We start from the raw sequence: 19,996 nt of genomic DNA on the forward strand, positions 1-19,996 counted from the left end.
ATCTTTTGTAATGATATTGATGTGTAATAAACTAATAACAATTGCCTGTTGTGAAACATTTATAGAGAATTATCATAATTTATTATAATGAGAACAATAGTCAAAATGAATTTATAGTATAATGTTTTAATACTTTTTTTTAGGATATTTAAATAAAATCTTATATATTTTTTTAAAGAAAATATGTAATCTATATTACAAACCATTATAAGAATGTGTGCATTAAGAGAGGAAACATGAATTAAATTAAAAATCATATTGTTTATCAAATATTTTTATTTCAACGATCATCTTTTTAATTATAAGATTTTTAAACCGATTTTTCTACAGAACAAACATTCTGGGAAATGTTTTTGGTATAAAGGTACAATATTATAATTAATACAATTAAACTATATTTTTATTATTTTGTAACAGAGTGATTCAATTTGTTTAACAACATCTTCAAGCTCATACAGTCCCTATCAGAAACTCACTTATAAATAAATTGTAAGTTTTATACAATACTTAATATTTAAATTCATTGTTTTTTTTTTTTTTAATATATATATACATATTTTCACTATTTGTTATTCTTAAAAATTCAATTTTGTTTATTATAAATGTTTAGTATTTATTATTTAATGTATAAACATTAAACATAGGTATCTAAAATGTAATGTTACATTCAATGCCCATTGAATGTCAGTTTATAGTTCTGTTAGAACAACAGAGTCTAATACTAGATTGTTTGTTTGATAAAAAAAAAATCCTTTATTGGTACAATAGTGTCAATATAATATTATCATCATATAATATGAATTATAAATTATAGTATCTAGCTACCTAAAATACCTAAGCCATTGATAGGCAATCGCTTTTTCAATAAAAATTATCACATAGGTAATACAATATAGTGGTATAATAAACAATATAATTCATAGTATAAAATGAACATTATAAAACTATAGCGAATATTGATATTATTTACTACTATAATATTACTTATCTATAGGGATTTAATTATTTAATTTTTTTGCAATAAAAATATAATTTATTAGAGATTTACACCATGGAAGTATAAATTATTAATTGTACTTAGCTTAAGGCAATTAGTTGTTTTGAATAATTTTGATTTTTACTGTTTAATGTACCTACCATATATCTATAGCCCTATAGGTATATTTTGTATTGCAATTTACATGGTTTGAATTGTCAGACACCAATTTAAACATTTAATTTTTAGACATTGGTTATTTGATATCTATGTTATGTACTATGTGCATTGTGTATCAATCAGATTCTTTGAATGTACCATGTACCCATATATTTTGTTTCTCAGTATTTTGAATTTTTGACTGTAAGGTATCATGAAATTAGTGTACTTAGTTGAAACTAAATTACCTGAAAAGATCAAATCATAATATTTTTTTTTTTTTACTGATGAATTTTGCACCATTTGAATAATCAGGTGAGTTATGAAAAGTCACTACTCACCATAATTTTAGATAATATATTTAGATGTCTTTTATTGTGCTACTCACTAACTTATTGTATGATTTGTATGGAATAAAAATACCTATATTAATCGGGTATAATTGTATACAAATCCATAAATGAATAATAAAAAAAAAAAATTAAATTAGGAGTACAATAATAAATTATAGTAAGTATTATTAGTATTAATTCATTTAAATTTTGAATATAATAAATGATAATATTTGAATTGAGAACCCCTGAAATCGGTTTACGAATCATGTACGTTCCGGTGTTCATCATATTAAGACCAGTAGATTCTGTCATATCACAATAAATTGATAACGGGTTGTTGTTTTTTTTTTTGTTATCAGTATTTACTATTTAATCTTATAGTTTTGAATTTTAATAATTTTAGTATTTACTATTTACGTGCGTTGATATGCGTGTTAATAGTTTATAAGACTCATGTTATTGCAACTTAACTTGTAATTTTTTCTAATTGTTCGTACATTTAAATTCATTTTTATTTTCTTATATTTTTTGTAAAATTATATTGGGATTATGGCTGTTCCGAATGAGTTAAGTCTAGAATCCGTCCGTGATTTCATGATTATGAACAATGGTAGAGTTACTAACCATGACCTAGTGACTCACTTTAAATATTTTCTAACAAATCCACAAAATAGAGGTATGTCCATAAACGTTTTATTAATATTAGTTTTATTAAGTAAATATATTGTTGTTTTATAGCTGAAGCAAGACATAAGTTTAAAGAAATTGTTAATACTGTGGCTACCGTTACTTGTGGAGAAGATGTAATACAACAATTTAGGCATCCTTTTGTTTTTATTCAATAAGATCATTTTATAATTTTTAGGGAGAAAAGTATTTAATGCTTAAACGTCGCTTTCGAGTAGCTGGTTGTATTGGTTTATCATTAGAGCCCTCCATGAGCACAGCTTCTTCTCTAACTTCACTAACCTCTTATCCTGGTTTATCTTCTGTACATAACTCATTATCACAAGATTCTCTTATTGACCCTCCTAGATTTCAACAAAGATCACCAATGGTATCGCCATCAGCTAGGTATGAACGACAAATAATTAATCAAAATGTCTTACGTAATTTATTAAATGTTTAATTTACTTTAAATTTCATTCTTTAGACAACCCCCACCTTATCGTCCGCCACCTTCTCCTATTGCATCGCCTAAGGAATGCTCACCAACTAAAGAAGCTGCACCACCTGTTCCTCCTAGGCGTAGAAGTTCTGAAAAAATTAAATTGACTGAATTAAGCGACAATGTTATAGTAAATTCTAAGGATAATTATGTAAGTTAACTGTGTTTGTATTATTTTTGCTAATTTATTTTTTACGGATTTGTTTTCAAATGGTTAATTGTTGCACAGCCGGATTATTTTGCTTACCTATTTTGTTTTTTAAACTTTATGTGTTTTGCTTATTTCATTATTATTTTGTGTTTTGCTTTTGCGTGTATGTAATGTATAGAAAGAAAACGATCAACCTCAGCAGCCTCAGATAAGTGTAAAAGACCGAACACAAAAATTTAATCGGATAGCATCTGAAAATGCCTTACACTTAGCTAGTCAACTACCATCGCCAAATAAGAAGAAAATAGATAAGGTAATTTATAATAATTCAATTGCTTGATTTACATTCCATATTAGGAATATTATTTGATTTTTAGTGTATATATTATGAAGAGAATTCATGGTTTTTGGAATTTAAAGTTGTTGCTTTTTTTCTTTATTTACTGAGGTAAATTGCATTAGTATATATTTATATGGCGGGTATATGTAATCAAATAAAGGTATTAACTAAAAATATTATGAAAGAATAGGTAATGTGTGAGCTATAAATTATAGTTTGGCTTTGGTTATTCAGTCATTCAAATTTATATGGCTATTTATGTAGGCAACTTTATGAAATGCATATTATTTTTTTTTAATAATATTTTTAAGGTATATTATTGAGTATACTATATTATAATTCTATTAAACATAAATATTTATGGATGCTATAATTGATATTTAGTTTTAATCCAAATGTTTGATTTTAGTCCTATAAATTATTTTATTTCAATTACAATTAACTAATACATAATTATGTATGTATATGATGCACTTATTGTTTTAGTACTCATGTAATATGCTACGTACCCACTAAAAAAGTTTACGGTTGTTTACCATTTTTACATATTAATTTATAGATATTATTAACAACTTATTAAACTAAAATTTATTTAATGTATTGTTAATGATCATCATTGTCCACTATTATAAAACATTATATATTGTAATCTCATCCTAGAAAACTTCAAATAAATTATCATGTTGTGTTTTAATGGACTGCCACCATTTCCCTTTTAATTGGCAGTCAACACAGTTTAAATAATATAATGTCTAAAAGTAAGTAATTGTGGGTCTTGGTGGATATTTACCAGATACTTAGAAGTATAATAGCTTTTTGGCTATTAGAGTATCGTATGACTGGTATAATATTATATTATTTATCCTAATAATTCAAGTCACATGTATTTTCACATGATAAAATTAAATAAAAATATAACTTATATGACATATTTTCTAGTGGGTAGCATACAACCGGTGAACATTTTTTTGATTGGTAGCATACTGCACGAGTATTCCTTTAATTATTTTATTAATACAAAGCTTCAACCATATAAATGCTCCTATATTATCCTAAAAGTCAAATTTATTGTGTCTGTATTGTTTGTAAAATTATACCCATCAATATTTTCTAGATGACACCTTACTAGAAAATCTATAAAAAGTAATAACTTTTGTTTACAATTAATAAAAAATGATGGTAGTTTGAAGTCTAAGTTAGTAACATACATATACAATAAACTAAAAAAGTAATAATTAGGCATATCAATTACTTTAACTATAGATAGAATAAATTGTATCTGTTGAAATTGTAATTTGGACAATAATTACTAAAATTACATATTTAAATTTTACTCATATTATATTTATGGAAATTAATAATTAATTACTAATATATGTATGTATGAGTGTATGTGTGTGTTTAGCTGTCCAGGGGGGGGGCTATCGAGTACCTATAATAGTCGTAGGTTTTTAAATTAAATAGTTTATATATTATTTATTTAATCATTTAAAATTATAAATTTATCCTTAATTCATAATTGTCTAAAAATATTAATTATTATACGTAATGTATTAACTCGTGTTTAGATGGTCTCATGGGACTTTTACTATATTTTAATTTTAAAGCTATTTATAATTATGTACCTATTTTAAGATGTAAAAAAAATTTACAATTTTAAAATATTAATAACTCGCTTCAAAATTAAAAGAAAGTAAAAATCCCATAGTCTAAATAATACTCATACTTTTCAATTTTATAATAGGTAAATTCTCTCTAATTTTTAAACTAACGGAGCTAAACGTGATCTACTGAGCGTAAAATGTACTATGTTACGCTATTGCAAGACGAAGACAATATATACCGGCATCACGTCCTCTTAATAAGTAAAATTTAAATGTTTCTCTGTGTATCCTGTAATCTTCAAAACAGCTGCATCGTTTTAACGAGATTTTTACTGGTAATAGGTAGAGAAGTGCTCTATTTAGGACATTTTGTTCAGGAATTTAAACTTTATATAGTGGCACATTCCGCAAAGCAAATACATACATTTTGTCCTTAAATTACGAAAATTATATTTTTATTTAATTTGGTGTCGTCACAAGAAAGTTTTGCTTTAAAATATATCAATCTGCTCGTTTATTATTTTACCATACCTCTAAATAAACGCATTGCTATCTGTTTTTATTTTCTTGATGTATAATATTATATAGTAATACTAGAATAACTTTTTTTAAAGTTCTACCGTATTATTGGTTTAGTTTTAGTATATTTAATGATATAAACATATCTTTAGTCGCTTATCAGAAATTCAAATTGTATTTTATTTGAATGACATAAGCAAATTACTGCTTTTAAACATTCAGCCGAGCTCTCAATATTAATTACAGGCCTTTTAATGTATAGATTTTAGATTTTTAGATTCTGAACGAAGTGATGAATGTATTGATTTTACAATTATGTGTTTTTTTTTTTTTTGTGTCTGTGTACAGCATAACTAGTCGAAATAATGCTTCGATTTCAAATTTTGGGGGTGGTTTCCGATGTAAAAGTGAATATCCTTGGTGCATTATAAAGGTCAAAAGTAAACATTTTTCAACAGTTTTCAAAAAAATCGAGAAAAACAAAAAAAAAAAATGACAGAAAAACGGGAATTTTTACGCAAAACCAGTTTTCGACCAAATCGATATTTTATATGGTTGTAATTCAAAAACTAATCACTGTAAATACTTGAAATTTTCACCAAATGTTTATGTTAGTGTTATCTATACACTGTTTAATTTTCAAAAATTTTCGACTTTTTTTGAGTTATTTATAGACCACTGAAATTTTCGATTTTTTTGAGAATTTTTTTTTGAAGTGTCAGTAAAAAAATGTTGGACGACCAAAAAAAACTTGAAAATTTAATACATGGTTCCTTATGAGTTGTTCTTATCGTAGCTAGAAAAAATTAAAAATCGTAAGTCACAATTTTTTTTAATAAGCGTTTACAGTTCAAAATCTTACGAAATCTGTCGAAAACGCGAAAATTTGCAAGTAATTTTGAAGTTGAAAAATCATAAAATTTTTTGCGTTTATAACTAAGGATTAAAAATACAACACTAAGTTTTCCATAAGTTTTCCTTCAAGTAGCTATAGAGAAAACTCAAAGCATCATTATAGGAAAAATTTTAAGTGCGTTTGAATTTTAAATTTTTACGAAATAGCGTAACGATAACGATTTATCATGAAACGATTTTAAATATTTGTTATTATTCAAAAAGTATAAGTCGAAGATACTTGAAAATTTTATCAGTTATTTAGATTGGCATTTTCTTTACATAATTTAATTTTCAAAATATTTTGACTTTTTTTGAGATATTTATAGACGACTGAAATTTTCAATTTGTCTGAAAATTTTTTTTTGAAGTGTCGATAAAAATTTTTTGGCCCTATCAAAATACTTGAAAATTTAATACAAAGTTCCTCATAAGTTATTCTTATAGCGATTAAAAAAATTATAAGAATACATTGGCACGATTTTTTTTATAAGCATTTACAGTTCAAATTTTGACTAAATACATAAAAATTACGGCAATGTTCAAATTATCTTAGATCAAAATTCATAAAAGTTTTTCTTTTTAATTCTAAGATTTGAGAATTTAATACAAGGCTCATAATATAGTTTTGCAATAGCAGTTGAAAAATAAAAGAAATATATAGCCACATTTTTTTTTTACATGCATTCAAATTTTAATTTTGACAATATACGTAAAAATCACGAAAATTCGTAAATTATTTTATTCTAGAAATTCATAAAAAATTTTCCTTTTATACCTAAGATTTGAAAATTTAATACAAGGCTCCTAAAATATTTTTACAATAGCTGTTGAAAAATACAAGAAATGTATAGTGACATTTTTTTTTTACAAGCATTTAAATTTAAATTTTGACAACATACGTAAAAATCACGAAAATGCGAGAATTATTATAAGCTAGAAATTCATAAAAAATTTTCTTTTTAAATCTAAGATTTGAAAATTTAATACAAGATTCCTTACAAATTTTTCAATCTTAATCACAAAAAAAATGTCCACCGGAAATTCAAATTAAATTTTTATTAGCATTTGAATTTCAAATATTGACAAAAATTTGTCAAAACCATAAATATTTGCAAATTATTTTGTAGTTCAAAATTCATAATATTGTTTGTATTCATATCTAAAGTTATAAAATTTAACACCAAGTTTTCCACAAGTTTTGCTTCAAATAGCTATAGAGAAAATTTGAAGCGTCATTATAGGAAAAATGTTTTGAGCGTTTGAGTTTTAAATTTTTATGAAATCGCGTAATGAAAACGATTTATCCTCAAACCAGGTATTCGTATATATAACTATATAAGGTATTATGAATTATGATAACTAAATGATAACTACAGTAATTGATTAACCATGCCATATGCAAAATGCGTCTTAATTGAAAAATAAAATATTTGTTTCAAAATAGAATATATGACAATATTTAAATATAATATATCCTAGACTGACAAATTATCTCCGTTCAGAATCGTTTTTCGTTTACAATGATACCTATCATTGCATTCAAATTTAATCCCATCCATTACAGTAACCTACAGTACAGCAGAGCGACATCCACGACTTACCCGCTTATTTTGTATTAGAATTGTGTCGGGTCTATATGACAAATTAATATTTCTTTTGGATAATTGCCAACCATCGAGGTATGTAGGGTTTAGATTTCTATGTGATCATTCGTCTTTCTTAGCGTTATACGCCCCGGTATGTGTGTAGTCTCAAAAACATCGTCACAATAATGGTTGACTAAAAATTACTGCATCCGTATAAGTATATACAAGTAATGCTCTCATTAAAAATGAAACGGTTTCCTTTCTATATAAACATCGGGTTAGTTAAAAGAAGAAAAAAATCGTAAACATGTATAGTAATTGTATACAATATATAATATAGTTTATTATGAAATCAGTGAGAGCCAGCTGGGTGGGTGGGCATGGGGGACTATGAGCTATAAATCAGCCAAGCCAAACCGTATAAAACATACCCCAATGCGCGCCCGTAAGTTGCTGCCGCCGACTGCCACTGTAACCCGCACGTATACAGTGTTTGTGTCGCATATAGGACGTTCCGTCTAGTGTCAGAGCACTTGAGCGCTTGTTACGTTTTCTGCCATCATATTTTCCGCCATCGTACAATACATAAATACGTTATTCCGAATTAATGGCGTACAAATTTGATATTCAAAACAGAGAGTCGGATGCACGGTCGTTATATTATTATTGTTATAAATTATTATGATTATTATTATTGAGCTGACGATGAGCTTTCCAGTAAATTTTCCGTTTAGCATGACCGACAACTATACCGTTGTTATTCATAATATTATATACTGCTGCACGCCATCATTGCCATCGCCGTCGACGCTGCTGCCGACCGGTGACACATCATGGCAAAGTCCACTCCCAACATTCGGTTTATATAATTTATTGGGAAAGGGCCACAGCCACTGTTATTTATTGTCCACGTCATGGCCACCTAGAGCGGATAATTTTAATTAATTAAATACACCACGGGACTTAATGAACTCGATTGAAATTTGGGTCGGTTGGGGTAGAGAAAAGTGTAACATTCATTAGTATAGAGCTCCACACCACCGCTACCGTCACATTATATAAACGCATATATTTTTTTTGCAGAAAAATACCCATTGTAATCATTAAAACGTGTATTCCCGAGGATATGTGTGTATATTTTTTTCTGTATGTCAAGAGACATATATACATGACTGGCTTTGAATACATAACTATATATACCTACGCTCTTCATAATCAACACTAACGTGCATTAATTTTGGCTAATAAATTACTTTGCACCAATAAATAACAATTAAGTTAAATTAAACTTAAAAAAAATTTAATAACGTATTGGTAAACACTGAGTTATTATTATTTTTAATAAAACTATGGCTCTTTGGCTTCCAAAGCTATCATTGCAGATAATGGATTTTTTATTTAATTTAATGAGGCATATTTAAATGTTAAACCGTTTAAGTTTTAGTCAATTGCTTAAATTAATTACTGATTTAGAAAACAAACAGATTATACTGATTTTACTATTAGGTACTATTTTATACTTTTAAATATTTATTATACTTATGTTTTATATCCTAATTTCTAAATCTTTAACTTCCGAGAAATTAAACGTAACATTTATTATTATGTGTCTTATATTATCATACATTTTATTTTATGTCAGTATTGGTATATACATATACAACTCGGTATTTATTTTTATTTAGTGTTATTTAATCATCAGTGTGTATATAATAGATATGTAGGTATACCAAAATATCAAAAAATTTTAAACAAAAATTTAATATCATATTGTTATTAAAATAGTTGATACAACCAATAACATTAATTAGTCATATTTAAACGTTAAACATTAAGATATTAAATATCTAATGATTGAAACCATTATTTTGATCATTATATGTTTCTGTTTTTATAGTTTTGTTAGATAATGTCAAATGTCATTCGTAGCTTATATGCCATATTTTCAAATAAAATTAACCTATTATAGTTCATTATATATTCTAAGACGTGTTCAATCAGTTATTCATTGTATTGTTTTTACATCTATATTATTGTATTCAGTAAAAGAATTAAATTAAACTTTTAAAATATGTGGTGGAGTATATTTTTTTTGAATAAGTGGCATTCAATAAGAAACAAAAGTACCGAATTGAATGTAATACAGAATAAATACGATGACGAAAATATGTATTTTAATAATTTGAAAACAAAAATACACAGTTTGGTGAGTTACTGAAATTTATAGAAATATTATACCCAATGGGTATAATAACCCAATGGTTAATTTAAGGTTACAAAATAACTATAATTCAATGTTTTTTAAATAATGTTACATAAATATATGATTAGGGTATTTCTATATATAAATATATATTGAAAAATAGGCACCTACAACAATACTCTAATACATATATTATGTATGCGATGTAGGCAGTAGTTGTATCTACTTCCTATATTTATATACCAGTGGTTCCCAATTAGCATTGATCCACGGACCCCTATAGCTAAAACTTAAATTTGACTGGGGACCACTTATTTGTGATTACTGATTTTTCAATTTTGTTTAATTATAAAAATAATAAATATTATGTATATAATACATTAATTGTCGACCTTTTTAGCGATAATCAAGTTTCAATAGTGATTGCGCAAAATAACTAGAATTTCAAACCAATACGTGTTTAAAAATTCTACTAAAATAAAATAAAAATATCACTTCAGTATTAGATAATCACAGACTCTTAACATCAACACGCGGACCCCTGGGGGTATGATATAAAGTAGCATGAGTACTAGGGCAGAGGACTTGTAGCATTTGCGTATTTGTTTTTCAAAAATAGCAGATTACGAAACAAATACGCTTCAAGTTTTCACACAGTTAGTTTTGAAATTTTAATTTGCATAAAAATGCATATCTTGAATCATTTTTGTTTTTAAGGCATACCTATTTACACTTTTATATGAAATTTTATTGTTTAGAGATATATTTCACTTAAATCAATTTTTTCACACTGACATTTTTATTCAAAAAAATACAGTCGAAATGTTTGGATAAAAAAATTAATTATTTTTAATTTTTGTTGTATAATATGGTTTTTGACTTTCTACGGACACGCGTTTTTTCTAGAAGCGCTTGCAGAAAAAAATGATTTTAATTTAACTATGATTATTATTTTTTTTTGTGCTAGAAGAATAAATATAAAATTAAGAAAAATGTATTTTGTTTATTTAGTTATGGTAAAAATATATTTAATTTTTTTTTTTATTGATCTTTATATATATAACTCGGCAGCAAGGGCCATATATAATATAAATTATGTGATTGTTTAACTTCTTTTACATGCTATTGATGTTATTAATAATTTAAAATAAATTCGCTAAAAAATATTGTAAGTGCATATTATGGGGTTTTAAGTGTATATGTGCTTGCATATTTAGAGCTTTTTTAAAGTTACAAGTCTTCTGCCCTAGTACTTATATCTATACATAATGTATAGCTAAATATTTTTCAATCTAAATTGTTTGTGTTGGATTTGTTTTAAGTTAAGTTTATTATGTATGAATAAACATTTTTTAACTGGTGAAATTTACTAGACATTAATTTTAAATTAAGAAGATTAGGTTTTTAAATATTCCCACGTTTTAATGAAGAGCATTTTTAAATTGTAAGAATAACATATGTCGTCAATAAAAATAAATTGATGTAAACAAAATATAATTTTAAAATTGTCTCATCAATGTTAATAATTTTTTAGTTTTATTAACTTTCTTATTATCTTCTGTTTATTTTCTCTGCAATTACAGAACATCTATGTTACAACTAACATTAAGGTGCTTCTTTGTGCGAAATGGAGACGAATTGTCTATACATTATATAATTATTATATAGATGTTTGTGTGCTTGTATATATAATGTTGCTTTATTATTTATGATTATTATTGCACTCGTCATCGATGTAGCATTATATTTTAATAAACATACCTACATCATTTTTTTTAAATTTTAAATAGTTCATAGACGTATTTCGCGTATCAGATATTTTTTTTGAAATGTTTTACATAATGAAAATACTGCTTAATACAATCTTAAAATATATTTGTGTATTATATAAAACTAATTTAATAGAAAATTGGCAAACTTACAAAAAAAAAAAAATGTTTTTATTAAATTTAATACGAACGAAATTTAATAGATGTGATTTTTTTCCGTTTTGACAAATTTTTGTTATTAAATTAAAAATAAATAATCTTGCCATTACATATTATAAATTATCAAAACGTAGTTTTCCTGCAAGATTTATGTAATTCTTAAAACTGTTTGACATCACACGGCTGAACAGCTTTTCAACTATATTGTCCGTGATTTACGGTTACGAGCAATTATTTTATTTTAAATTAACTCTTTCCCCTCTCCTATTTATAGGTGCTATGTCGTAATAAATTACGACCTGAAAAATGTTGGTATAACAATAAACAAAATCAATACCGTGTAGATATCTTGTTGGGGTAAATTCAAATCGAAACCTTATTTCAATATTAAATTTATTTATCAATTGGATTACAGTTCAGTTTTACTGATTTTGCTTACAAGGTGTTTTGAAACGCGGAATATCAATTCGTTATAGTGTTACCAGCATTGTGCGTGTTTTATTGGCTGTGCGAAACCTTATGATATATTGATTCTGTCAATATTGCATGAGGGGATTATTTGGGCTACCTACGGATATAAAATTCAGATAATTTGTGCATTGTGCACATAAAGAAGCCATTTAAAACAATAGAAGCCATACATTTATTGTCTCAAACAGTGTTTAATATTTGTTAAGAATGCTTTTTCTGTAAATTTGATGCAGGTAAAAAATGTATCTTCTTCAAATTCTCATCTATAGCGACATTACTATCATAACATATAATAATTTAAATAACTAATGGGTGTGTCATAATATAAAAAATGAATCTATGATGTGATTTAGAAAATATGTTTATAATTTGCAAACTATAATTTCCTAAAAAAGTTTACGGTGGCATAATCACAAATCACAACATTATAGAACTTAATATTATATTTATTTTCTAGTAAAGTATTAGAACTAAATTGAAGAAATATCTATCAAGTTTTTAGAGTTTTAATAATTTGTTTCAAAGATATTAATTTACCATCTTTAAAATAGTGAAGACTTGGTTTATTATTAAACAGTTCACGATTGTACATTTGTACATTTTAATAAATAAATCTTTTCATATTTGATTAGAATACTGTTGTAACTAGTAGCTGTTCTTTTTTAGTTTTTATTATTTGTAAATACTTGTATCTTTCAATATTAAAATGTCTAAAAGACACGTTGTTAATTATTATTTATAGGAATTTTTTTACATAATTATATAAGCCTATTATTAAACATATTATTCCTTTTTTTAATCAGAATATTGAACCATAAACGTTCGGGAATTTTAACCATTTTAACTTATTTTAAATATACTATTTAATAGAAATATAATTACTAATTATAATTTATCATGGTAGTTAGTCAATTCAATGATTGTGTGTTAGATTTAATATATTATATTTTAAAAATAAAAGCGTAAGTACAAAACAGTTTCTCATGTAGGCGGTTATAAAAAAGATTTTATTTTGTTATAGTAGATATAACAAGCTGATGTATAGAGTTATTTAGGAATACAGTATTTTTAATTAAAAATGTAATCAAAAACTTTTTTCTAATCGTAATATTATTATTTTTAATAGATATATAATATATATGTTTATTTTTGAGTAGATAAGTACTGTATTCGATACAAATAGATTAACGTATTTATTTCGTTTACTTTATGTTGCCAAATTAATATTATAAAATTAGTTTTGATATAATTAGTAGGGCTCGGCCAACTATAATTATAAAATATTTGTAATTATATTGTTTTGTTATCACTCATTAGTCATTATCATAAACTTAATTTTTTAATTAAATGTTATTATTTATATGAGATTTTTATAGACAATTACTCTGAAATTTTATCTGAAAATATGTTTTATGTAATATTGGTCATCGAAGTAGACATTTTGCAAATGTCATTATACACATCTCTTGATAAAAATGATAAAATTTTGAATTCTTAAATATTTAGTATCTCTATATCATACATTTAGTTCAATAATAAATAAATAGTTATAGCCAGTATAGGTAATGATATTTTTTCAGACCAAGTATTTGGTTATTTTATTTTTATTTTTATATTACACCATGTAGTCATTTATACATTTTTATTGGTATTATCATTTTTATTTTAAACTTATACTTTGGAGTCACTTATTTATAATACTAACAAAATTTCCCTTTCAGTTCTATCGCTGAATTTTTGTTTATGATTATTACTATACTGTTGATATTATATGATTATTTTTCGAAACTTTTAATCCCATACTCACATTTTAAAATAATAACTGTACTAACGAGATATGGCCTCTGGGGGAAAAATATGAAAGAATAACCACCACTTACCGTGCGGTTTCGAGTGCAATGCGAAAATCTAATGATCCGCGGCAACAAGTTGCCCGGCGGCGTCGACGCTGTTGCCGCGTGTCCGCACGCCGTCCGAAGACGTTAGCTTTTAATATTTTTCTCCCCTAAATACACGTGCATCGTACACGTGTCCATTAGTTTTTGCAACCCACTTCAGCCATTCAATGACTTTGAGAAATTTTGCCATGGGTCACGATGACGACATTTTTGACGTCACCGTTGATAATTTGTTCACACTATAATATTAGTATGTATTAGTACATGTATATATATATATATATATATACATATATGTGTGTGTGTGTGTTTGTGTGCATTCTATACGCGTGTATTATTATGTTTTTTTTTATTCTCTGTTTAGATTCAATAGTATATATATTTATTATGAATCATATATGTGTGCATTTATTATTTATGTTAATTTCGGATGATGTAACACAGAATTTACCCGAACACTCATTTTGGATAATTGAGCCGGTTTATAAATATAATTTAAAAATGTGTCTGTCGCGCTCTACGTATTTATACGAAAACCGACTATTTCTCGTGTATAAAATATAGAGAATAAACCATAAATCTCCAGGTCGTCGCGCCCTCTTAAGATTAATAGAGTGACAACATAAAGAGGTCTTGAAATTCTCTCCCCACTGGCTATTAGAGTAATTAATAATTGGCGGCCAGAAAAAGAGGGTTTAAAATATATACAGGGGCATAGGGCAGATAGTTAAATATATACATTGTATACTTATATATTACTATGTGTTGAAAACTGTATGAGGTCATTAATACGCAATAGGCTGACGAAAACACGCAAGTTAATTTAATTGCTGACCAATGTTTTCGGGTTCACAAATCACAGGTCAACTGTTTTAATATTATATTGGTTTGTGTTATTACTCATTATATATATATATTTGTTTGTTTTTACAGAACGATAAAGACGAAGAAGACACTATTTCTATGACATCAGTAAGTATAGAGTATACGTCATGTGACAATTTTCATTTTAACCGATTATTAATTTCTAATAGTTAGATCCCAAGACTAAAGAATGGGTCGTAAAATCAGCAAAATGTGATTATCAAGCTTTAGCAAAACTGGCATCTGAAAATCCTCGAATTGCAAAATTCAAGGTAAGTTTTTTTTATATTATTATAACTAACAAATAATAATAAATTAAGTGTATTATTCTAAGAAATTGATACATAAATTTTTTTATCTATATTTATAAAAAATGATTATTTATATTAATGATAGTAAAAATATTTAATAAAAAAAAATCGAAAATATCTAATGTCTAAAAATGTTTAAGTGTTTCACTAAGTGTTGAAATATTTTTTTTTAATGTGTGATTTTTGCATAAAAAAAGATTATATAGATATTAAGAAAAAATTATTAGTATCTATGATTAGATTTTTGAATTACATCAAATACACTAAGTCGATTTTGCAATAGATTCCCATTTTCCTTATTTACCCCTTCTTTTTTTTAAACGTACTATACTAGAATTAATTACTTTTATCCTCTTGAATTATAAACTAAATTTAATTTGCAACTAGAAACCTCCCTCAAGGTTGAAAATGATATTTACTGCCCCAAAAGATACATACATTACAGATATTATAGAGAAACAAATAAAAAAAAAACATACATAATTGTATATTACACATTCATCGCTTCAGATTTGGTCAGAATCTTAAATTAATTTATAATAAACATTATAGTTAAATGTAAATGTTTTAAATATATTTGTCGAATATTCTGCCGTAGAGTATATGAAAAAATAAATATATGATTTTTTTTTTGTTCATTTTTATAGATATATACATGAATTTATAAAATTGGCTTTTATGATTTCAAATGTTTTTAAAATTTAAACTTGAAAACGGTCGACGGGAATTGTATTTCTTTTGGAACTTTACCTTTGAAGGACGTTCGCACAACAATCGGATTATAAAGGGATTGGAAAAACTTGTCTCTAAGTTGGGTAGATATAAGCGATGAATATACATAGTGTATAATATGTATATGGCGCTCGACAAATTTGATAAGCAAAATCGTTGGCTTTGAATATGCAAATCCTGAAATGTAAATTGATCCTGACGGCCGGGACCGCGTTCCTCTTTGTGTGGCCGATAAACACACACACACGCAGTAATTAAATCATCCTGAGGACACAGAGTTCTGTGGTGTGGTGAAAACAGTGTTAAAGAGGAAGAGGGGGGAATTGTCCCCTGCGATTAAAATGCCGGACCCGGGGATATTTTAATTAATGTCCGGGCCCGAAAACCGGGGGACCTGTGCCAAAAGGCGGGAATCTCTTGCCAACCGCCGCAAAACAAGTCTGCTGTCATCCCTCTGACTATAATATACAATACCTAACCCCCCCTTCCCTGCCCATAGTTTTGCCCGCGGCCAATGTACTGTCGAATAATACCAACGGGTAGTACAGTTCGCGTGTATAATAATATTATTCAGCCTCCAGGATGCCTCCGGGACGTACATGGGTCTCAATTAATTCCACCGCCGTTGCCGGACACGGTTTTCCCAAATGCAACCATCACCGCCACTACCGCCCGTCCAACAGCCCCTTCTAAACAAACCATCGATCCCATTGATTTTCACAATAAACTATACACGCCTCCTTTCCGTCTCATCCGTTGTTTCGCGAAATTAGGTGGCCAATCAGTCCATATATTCTGTATAATATGTTTATTATAATTAACTTTCGTATAATGAATTGGTAAATAGCTTGCATATAATATGTTCGCATGTTAAAACGTTTTTGAAATTATATACATCTGACGTAATAGAATTAAGGAAAACAAGGGTTAACGGCGTTAATTGAAACACAAATCTTGATTAATACTTCCTATTGATATCAACATTTCACCAACCTCGTTTGTTCTATGAAAATATCGCTAGAATATATTAATAATATAATACGTTAAATTTATACAAATATTCAATACAAACAATTTAATTTAACTATCACGGTCTGATATTTTGGTTGTGAAAGGAATTTCAAACTATAGTCAAATATCTATTATTAATAATATGATTTTTTTAATTCTTAAAAATGTAGATATTTCGTATATTTTTTTTTACCTGATAAATTATATTAATATTATTATACAATTAAAAATCATGAATAATATGATGTAACAAGTTATTATATATTATTTTTTGCGACACATTTAAATAATATTTTTCAATTTATTAGGCACCAATATGCAAAAATACTAATAGAGAACCTTAAATATTAAACTTATTATGAAATGTATTTCTTATGTGCCTTTACATATTACCTATATCACGAATATTATTATAATAAATAATATATTACGTGCTTGGTTATATAATAAACTTAATTTTTGTTTCTAATTATGAGAAACCATTTGTGAGGTATAATAATTATGTTATTTGAATATTAATCACTTATTAATGCTATTGACTATTATGACTTATGAGCCATTAAAATGTTTTAATTACATGAAAATTCCAGAAACACATATAATATAATAAATTACCTAGTTAATATAGGTATATATATATATATATATATTGTTTATAAGTTGAAGATATTTCGAGTGAAGTAAAGTACGATTTGAATAATTTAAGAGGATGTTAGCTCAATGTTTGTTTTTTCTCAGACCAAGTCTCGTGTAATATAAATAAAACGCTTTAGCTTAAAATTGTCTTTTAAGATTTTTGTCATTTTTGAGTAACCTTAGATTAAAATCGCTTATTCAAACATTATGGTGGATAATGTTTTTGAAAGTATTGTATATCAATTTTATACTTACTATTTTTTTTTTTCATTACTTTCGACTTTCAAAATTACAAAAAAAATAAAAAAATAAAAATGTAAACTTAAATAATGTTTAAATTGTTTTAAGACAATATTTAGTAAAATCGGTAAGTCATACCCTCGTAAGTATTATTTTTTATCGTTTTTGTAATTAGTGATTTTACTCTAAGATTACAAAAAAAAAAAAAAATTCTGTGTAAATACGTTTTGTCTATGTTGCACTTGAGCCAGAGAAAGAAACAGTACGCTTACATCCTCTCAAGGGATATTTAATTATTTAATTAATTATTAATAACTGGAAACTTCGTGCTCAGGTGATTACTGACTACATGTATGCATAATTTCTTAAAGAATTAATATATCATGACTTTAGACGTTTTGAATAATTAAATTATAAAATAGTTATACTCCAGTAATCGTTTTATATACATTTTTTCATACTACCTTTGATAATTGTAAGTTTTAATATTTATCAATGTTTTATTTTTGTAAACTTTTTAGTTAGTTACTAAAAAAAATATTAAGTTTAGGTTTAAATGTTTGATATGTTTTAATAATCGTGGTATAATCATGAATACTAATTTAATTAACCTCATTTACAAATTAAAACTATTTACATTCAATTTCTCTTTAAAATATTTAATTTTAGAGGGCGCTGGCTAAATTTTATTATTTTAAATATGTTAAATGTAGACCAAAATGTAGGCAAAAATGTTAGTTCTGAGTTAATGAAAGAAAATAAAATATTTTTAAGTAACTTATATTGACCAAATATACCTTACACCTGTGTTTTTTTTAACAATGAACATAATTTTATAGTATCAGAATCTTAGGTCATATTATATACATAGATACTTACTTTATATTAGTTCTTATTTATGTCTGAATAATTCTCTTGAAAATTACTAAATCATTGATCTCATGATTGATCATAATATGTTTTTCCATACAAGTGAAAGTTTCATTTATCACTAGAATTATTTATGAATTATAGATCATCACGTTTATGGGTTAGGTTGAAATTTTTAAGTTTTTATAAGTCTGTTATATTTTGCGTATTGTTTGGTCATGTGTCTACACAAATATAATTTCAATGTTTAAGTAAATGTTTTTTATTTGTTTTCAGGTTAAATTTAGAATAATTAGGTTTGTATAATATTTGATTTGAGTAATCTGTTATGAATATTAAGATTACATCAATAATTCAATAGCGATAGTTTAATTTGTCCTTAATGCATAAACGCATAATAGAAATACGTTAATATATTAATCTCGAAAATGTCTGATACATGATTTATCTCATTAATTAGACTTACCAATAAGCACATCAATTAAATAGGGCTTTGTAGTACAGAATCAATCTGTCAATTTAGAATTAACAGACTAACAGAGATTTTGGGCTTAAAAGATTCTTCCCAGCAGATCATTGCGGATTATGCTAATTTGAAAAACGAAACAACTTATAAAACACTCAATCGTGGTGTTCGTTTTTTTTATCTAAATAAAAACAAAAAATTCATTAAACGTTTGTTTATTTAGGCGCACCCAACGAAAATGTATGGTTTGGTTCCCTTTCAAAAACAACAAGTCCATTATTTTAGTGGTCGTACCCGTTTCTGACACCCTTCAAACTTCAATATTATTATCACTGACTCGAGACCGCCGCGCGTGATAGCAGAGTCATAGCAGCAGTAGTGTAGATATATGTTTACGTACATATATATACATATATACATATAATACATGGTTCAAGCGCGTGCCAGTGATATATTATTATGGTCCTCGGGGAGAGGCTGTCACAAAGCGAATAGGCGGGTCATAGTGCGATCCGTCTTCTCCAACGAACCCTTTTAATCCGCAGCCGCACTCTTCCACTTCGCCCTCGCGGGACCTTTGTTTTACACCGAGTCTGCATCTGTTGTCGTGTCGTATTGTGTGCGAGTCAGC

General features: G+C 26.5%; 1 protein-coding gene across 1 annotated transcript in view; it reads left to right on the plus strand.

The window, feature by feature from the left end:
• The first annotated feature begins 1,849 nt into the window (after nucleotides 1-1,849).
• The window catches only part of LOC107168568 (ankyrin repeat domain family member sosondowah), a 57,798-nt gene continuing 39,651 nt past the window's right edge, over nucleotides 1,850-19,996 (plus strand). The window contains 7 exon segments of the mRNA XM_015518031.2: nucleotides 1,850-2,146; nucleotides 2,209-2,273; nucleotides 2,336-2,544; nucleotides 2,624-2,789; nucleotides 2,968-3,102; nucleotides 15,169-15,207; nucleotides 15,270-15,371. Of these exon segments, the coding sequence (XP_015373517.2) occupies nucleotides 2,020-2,146; nucleotides 2,209-2,273; nucleotides 2,336-2,544; nucleotides 2,624-2,789; nucleotides 2,968-3,102; nucleotides 15,169-15,207; nucleotides 15,270-15,371 (843 nt within the window). The 5' untranslated portion in view covers nucleotides 1,850-2,019.

The sequence above is a fragment of the Diuraphis noxia genome, unplaced genomic scaffold (genome assembly GCF_037042655.1).
Source record: "Diuraphis noxia isolate RWA-SAM2 unplaced genomic scaffold, SU_Dnox_SAM2 contig0004, whole genome shotgun sequence".
Classification (NCBI taxonomy): Eukaryota; Metazoa; Arthropoda; class Insecta; order Hemiptera; family Aphididae; genus Diuraphis; species Diuraphis noxia.